Raw genomic sequence first — 6,823 nt, 5'->3', positions numbered from 1 at the left:
AGTATAAAAAATATTTACCGAAACTTTTCAAAGAAATGGCAAAGATGCACAATTTACAGCATTGCATTCTTTACCATTTTATGAACCTTTCCAGATAGATTTCTAACTCAAAGTAATATTCTACTTGTAGACAAAAGAGTGCACTTTAATTTAATATAAGTTTCATTAAAATTTATTTACTTTTAGTATAAAAAATATTTACCAAAACTTTTCAAAGTAATAGCAAAGTTGTACAATTTACAGCATTGCAATCTCTGATATTTCTTTGAAACGGTTGTATAGTGCTGTGTGTGCCTGTCCCGAGGATGTATTCTTTTCAATGTTGTTTAAATAGTAATTTGCTATTTTATAGAATATCAAAGTATTATTTTCGATGCCTAAAAAAAATTGAAAAAATTTTTCAATTTCCGACTTCGTTTGAAAGCTCTTTGCATTCATAGTAATACCTAGGAATTACTAGCAATGTCTGATTTCCGGTTTTGACGGTAACATATTTATCAAAATATTCGTTTAAACAGGCACAGAAAATTCATTCATCTATAACAATATTATTTTTTCCTTTTTTTTTCTTTTATTAAATTATTTTCTAATACATTTTTTTATTACATATAATTTATTCACCATACTAAAGTTATATTTGCATTCTTATTAATTATTAACATTAACTCCTATTATTTATATTATACACGCGCGTAAGTGTGTGTGTGTGTGTGTAATGATGATTCGAGTGTGTGAGTAAAATGCCTCCTAATTGGTCCCTCGTTAGATAGGATTTAAATTGGCGTAATGCTTGAAATTTATCGTAATACCAGACTAATACTCGATGTAATAGACGAGGTAGGATTATGCAGCAATTGCATGATCTTGAATTTAGTGAAAGTAGTTTATTTCGAATGAGGGTGGAGGGGGAATGTGGTGAGGGGAACGGGGGAATCAGAAGTGTCAGAAAGGATTGAACGAATTCGTTTCTCTCAATCCTTCAAATAAATTCATTTTTGATTTCCCATTAGCAATTTTCATTTTTATATTTTGTTTTTGTTTTATTTTTTCCTTTTAATTATAAAATTTATCAATGCAATAAGATTCATTTTTTTAATCGTTTACTTTTTATTCGCGTAACTTAACAAAATTATTTGTATTCGTGTAATATATAATTAAAATGTTAATTTTTTATTAAATTTTTTATTTAGTTTACACGTTTTTGGGATAATAATGATAATAAAAATATTCTTTTTGGTAAGGTGATGTATCTTTGAATAATTTTAACACAAGTATTACGTACACAAAAATTACGTAACACACATTTTAACAATTACGCATAATACTTTTTGTTTATTTAATTATTAATGTATTGTTTATATATTCTCGCAGATGTCAATGAACGCTACGGCAGGTACTATACTCGTCAATGAAGAAATTGATCGAATTCTTTTGGAACGAGCTCAGGAATGTTTCGAGAAACAATCGTCGTATAATACTACTTCGCCACCAGGTATATTTTATTTCAATAAATATAATATATTTTTGATTAATATTAATCCTCTCTAAAATGTATTTAAAAATTAAACACACTTAAAGATATAATATTTATCTTTAATTTTCATTTAACGTTTCATTTGATTTTCATTATTCACACGTATATTTCATATTTTTTCTTTTTTTATTATTATTATTATTATTATAATAATATTTTGATAACAGATTCAAGAATAAATTAAAAATATTGAAATCTATCGTGTTAAAGTGTTCTGTTCGTTTTTTTAAATAAATAAACATTTATTGAATGATACAATTGCCATTATTATTTATGACAATTTGTATAATTTTAATTGTAAGAAATGTTTTATTCTTAGATGCGAATAAATTGAACCAGTAATTTGTTCGTACGAACAGAACTTTACGGTAGACCTAATAATTAAATCAATTGTTCATTGAATCAATGTTTTTTTTTTTTCTTTTCTTTCCTTTTTCATTGCGTGTGTTTTATTTCGATTAAACGTGTTTATCGAAAGATATATTTTAATCAAAACGTTATTTGTGATTTAATCGTTCTAATGGAAAATTTAATCGTTCAATTTCATTCCTAATTCAGAAAACTTTCAACTTGTTTTTATTAAATCGTAATAGAAAAATATTTTTTGATACGTTTTAATATATTTGCATCTAGTATTTTTTTGTTTTCATTTAAATTTCCAACGTAACGCGTTCTTGTTGATTAATTAATAATTTTTCTTTCGTTAGATACATAATAATAATAATAATAAAAATAATGATAATTAGCAGACAACGTTTTAATAATAGACAATGTTAGAACTAATCTAGAAATGTTTTCCGGGAAGTTAGAAAAAAAAAGAACAAATGTTGTATGCATTAGTAGATATGCATTTAAGTAACTGATTGAACTATTTTAATAACAAAGTATAAATAAAAAAAGAAAATAATAATTAAAAGATACTCGTTAACGTAATTTTAATAATTCATATACAAATAGATTTAATTAATGTTGTTCGTGTATTAAAATTGTTACAACATTTTGGATATTATTTGAACGTTTTTTATTCACAATTATGATAGTATAGTTAAATCTTTTTTAAAAATTAATCTAATAAAAAATGAATGTGGTATTGTTGTGGGTAATGATTTTAATTAGAATAAAAAAATGTAATAACATTTACTTTCAGTTCTATATACATCGTATTGAGTTACAAATATTCGATAAATAACAATTGTAAATAATTGGAATGAATAATCTATATATTGGTTTATTGAATAATATTATTTATATACTAAATGTGTGTTGTCACATTTTTGATATAAATGCATTTTTATTTTTATATTTTTTTTATATAAATGCATTTTTATTTTTATACTTTTTTTCTCATTTATATATGATTTTTTATTTCAATGAACTAAATCAAATCATTTCATTTATTTCAATATACATATATTTATATAAAATCTTGCAAATGTTTCTAGAAAAAGAATTCAGTCGAAGAATATTTTTGTATACAAATTGTAAGATTTCAAGGCCACTTTGAAACATGATTGTTTTTTTTGTTTTTTTATTCCCAATCATATACAAGTAATATTATTTAATGATAGATTGTATTTTTAATAACGACGTAATTATTATTAAAAACAACAAGTTTTTTAATTGTTGCTCGCGTACAATGGCACTTGTAATATATTTCTTTGTTGTTGTTGTTGTTTAATTACCTAAATTAATTTTTTTTCTTTTTTAAATTTTTCTCCACCTTCTGTCGATTCTTTCCGAAAACAAATTTCACTATTAATTTGATAAGATAAATTACAAGTAACGTGACTAGAATTAGAACGAGAATTATTGTTCCATAAACGTCAAACAAATATCTTTGCCACCATGGAAGAAATATTGCTGGAGATTGTAAAAGATTTTTATGTTTTATCACGTATTCTACCCAATACGTGGCCTTGTTCATTACTGGCTCTGGCCTATCTTTGAAAGTTTCTGACAGTTTTTTTATGTTTGTCCTTAAAATAAAGAAAACAATATCGTTTATAATATTAATAGAAATTAAATTAAGATTAAATACAATAAATATATAATATATAATAAATTAAATATGAATGAATTAAGTTATACCAAGGAATTTTTTGTTTTTTTTTTTTTGATAGAATCCGAAAAATAATTTTTAATTTTCAATTTTAATAATAATTGGACAAACTATAAGTATGGGATTAGTATATATTTGTTTTTTTTTTGTTTTTAATCATAAATATATACTAGGCACCATAATTATTTTACTTTAGTTGACATTTTTTTGGTTTACGTCTCTTCGTTGCAATTTATTCAATTAATTAAAACTATTTTCTATTAAAATTACTAATGCGTTAAATAAATCAATTCGTATTACTTACATGTAAGATGGATCATTTAAAATAGTTTTCAATGCATTGGTCAATTTTTCTTCGGTTAATTCGTATATCGAGCCAAGGGAAATGGCTACCTTTCTATTAACATAATTTTGTATGTTTACACTTTGATCGCCAAAAAGTGGTATACCAATCATGGGAATTCCATAGAATATTGATTCGGTAGTTCCCATAAGACCACCGTGGGTTATGAATGCTCGTGTGTTTTTGTGTTCTGTGAGGGAAAAAGAACAAAAATTGTAAAATTTTGGTTAGTTTTCAAATCACGAAATTTGTTGTAAATTTCTTTTCTTTTCTTTCTTCTATTTTTCTTTTGCTTTCTTTCAAAAAATTACTTACTCAGTACAGGAATTTGCGAAAACCAACTTTGGGTCATAACATTTTTCGGTAAACCGGGTAACAATTCTTCTTTTTTAGCAACCTTCATCAATACCCTTGTGGGTGCAATTTTTTCGAACGACTTGTAAAACATTTCAATCATTTCTTTTGGGAATGTTTCGATTCTGACCATTGAACCGAATGTGAAATAAATGCATCCATCTTTGCTGTCGTCTAACCATTTTTGTACTTCCTTTTAATATTTATTTGTTGTTGTTGTTGTTGTTGTTTCCCAAATGCATTCATTATAAAAAAAAAGACAATGTTAATATAGACCTTGATGATAAAGGTTCATAAGGAACTTGGACATGAAAAGAAGTAGAACTTAATTTATTAAGTTGGACGTTTCGTCCCTTTATTGGGACTTCTTCAGCAACTTAATCTTTAAAGTTCAGCCTCTTTTTTATTAAATTCGACATACATTTCTCTTTATGTTAATACTCCTAACACAAAACATCTAAACTTCGTTAATTTGATCGTTATTATTGAAAAACCTCAATATATATAATAAAATAATAATTTATATAATAAATATTTATATAATAAACCTAATATAGTTAATAAAATACTAAAATAATAATAATCAATAGATTAGTATTATAATTGTAAAATAATTTGAAACACTTACCGGTTGAAGTGGGTCAGTATTGTTATTGGACAAATGTAATCCACCAACTTCAATAACTGAATGTGGGAATGATCTGATTCCGTGTAAACTATGATGAGAATTAACTAACACCAATGAAAGATCTTGAAAAAGATCTGAGGTAGTTGCATCGATACCAAAATATTGTTTAGTTATTTCATTTTGTTTATTAACATGATAATCAATTTGCAATTGCAAGAAATGTATCATAAATGTGTTGGTCAATCTTTCGACGAATGACATTTTTTGACTGAAACCTGAAAAAATGTTTGGTACGTAAGCACCTTCGTTGGGTACACCAATCCAATGACTACTCCAATCGTGGAAAGGTGAACTCATTACACCGACTATTGGTACTTTTAAATGACGACCAAATGCTAAATAACAATGGGCAGCGAACAACTGTAAAATAAAAATAAAAAAAGATTATTCGTCGTATGTTTATTCTTTTTTCATTTTTTTTTTCTTTTCTTTTTTATTCTGTTACCTACTCCATCGATCATTCTACGTATTTTGTTTTGTTTTTCCTGCATTCGATTAATATAATTCACGCGAAGTAAATATGATTAATGGGAAATTACAAATTAGTCATATATATTATTGGTTATGTCATTTTAACGTTTTCAAGAAAAAGAAAGAAAACAAAAAGAAGAAGAAGTATTAATTACATCTCGTTGAAACTATTTTTTTTCTTACTTTTTATGTAATTCGTCACACAAGTGTCAATAAACACTTATTGAAAACATCATTTGCTGATGTCATCGTCGTAGTTATTAAACATTTACCAATAGATCTATCATCTTTTATTTTTTTTTTTTTTTTTTGTTAATTTTATTTATTATACCGATCGTTCGAATAATATTACTTTAATTTGTGATCTTAACGAGAAAAGTAATTAATTTCTAATCAATTTTATATAATCGAAAAATAACTCATTTATAACGTGGGTTGTTTGATCGTTTGAAAATATTATAAAATGATATTTCAGGTTTTTATTTATTTATTTATTTCTATTTGTTTGTTTGTTTGTTTGTTTTTCCCACGATATCTTCGAACGTATTTGATTTTGTATCGAAACATTTCATTTAATTTACTTTGAATTAAATTGAATTTTTATTGAATTACTTTTACTTAATAAATTCAATTAAAAATTGAATATATTTATTATTTATTAAATATATAATATTCGTTAATTAAACGCGTAAAAAAGAAGCGTTTATTTGTTGGATTTAAAAAAAAAAAAAGAAAAAAAAACAATTATATAAAAAAAAAATTTATCTAGACGGAAGAAAATACAAGGAAAGAAAAAAAATAACATAGTAATAAATATATGAATCATATTACCTCGATAATAACAAGATCGTAAGGTGGATCCTTTGGTGGATTTGTTATAATACTTTTGATTGGTGGTTGTTCCATTAACATGCATATTTTATAACCAGCAATATACGTAAGATGTTCCATATTTAAACTACTAAATCGTTTTGTATCATGTGCAGTTACATTGTTCACCGGACTACCAACTTCATTTTTAAGAAGAATTTCGTTGTAATTAGGATGAGGATTTTTAATTTTAAATTGTGTTAATACGTCTACTTGATGACCACGTTCAGCCAATCCAACCATTAATGCTTCCATCATGACCCAATGACTTTTACCAGCAAGTGGAAATAAACCCAAAATTCTATATCCATCGATTAATGAACTTTGGCTGATTATAAATGCCAAACAAAATGATACGAGGATTCGCATATTGTTTCCTTTTTTTTTAATATTATATTATTATTATTATTATTATTGTTGATTACCTGTTAAAGAAAAAAAAATGGATCAAAATTTAAATAGTGTTTTATTTTACTTCTTCAATAATTTTATTTGATATATATA

General features: G+C 24.9%; 1 protein-coding gene and 1 long non-coding RNA gene across 3 annotated transcripts in view; one reads left to right on the top strand and one right to left on the bottom strand.

Annotated features, from left to right (window-relative positions):
- LOC106787279 overlaps positions 1 to 1,393 on the top strand; it is a 40,936-nt gene extending 39,543 nt beyond the window's left edge. For both annotated transcript variants that reach the window (XR_001381770.1, XR_001381769.1), the window contains exon 5: positions 1,372 to 1,393. This is a non-coding gene — a long non-coding RNA (uncharacterized LOC106787279). The remainder of the gene's footprint in view (positions 1 to 1,371) is intronic.
- A 1,655-nt stretch (positions 1,394 to 3,048) lies between these two features.
- The window catches only part of LOC106787294 (UDP-glucuronosyltransferase 2B18-like), a 5,684-nt gene continuing 1,909 nt past the window's right edge, over positions 3,049 to 6,823 (bottom strand). The window contains exons 2-6 of the mRNA XM_014749527.1: positions 6,281 to 6,744; positions 4,919 to 5,338; positions 4,252 to 4,483; positions 3,898 to 4,126; positions 3,049 to 3,510 (exon numbers count right to left, since the gene is read on the bottom strand). Of these exons, the coding sequence (XP_014605013.1) occupies positions 3,222 to 3,510; positions 3,898 to 4,126; positions 4,252 to 4,483; positions 4,919 to 5,338; positions 6,281 to 6,688 (1,578 nt within the window). The 5' untranslated portion in view covers positions 6,689 to 6,744 and the 3' untranslated portion in view covers positions 3,049 to 3,221. The remainder of the gene's footprint in view (positions 3,511 to 3,897; positions 4,127 to 4,251; positions 4,484 to 4,918; positions 5,339 to 6,280; positions 6,745 to 6,823) is intronic.

Source organism: Polistes canadensis, unplaced genomic scaffold (genome assembly GCF_001313835.1).
Source record: "Polistes canadensis isolate GaletaPanama2010 unplaced genomic scaffold, ASM131383v1 scaffold_97, whole genome shotgun sequence".
Taxonomy (NCBI): domain Eukaryota; kingdom Metazoa; phylum Arthropoda; class Insecta; order Hymenoptera; family Vespidae; genus Polistes; species Polistes canadensis.
This window is presented reverse-complemented; position numbering and strand designations above follow the sequence as displayed.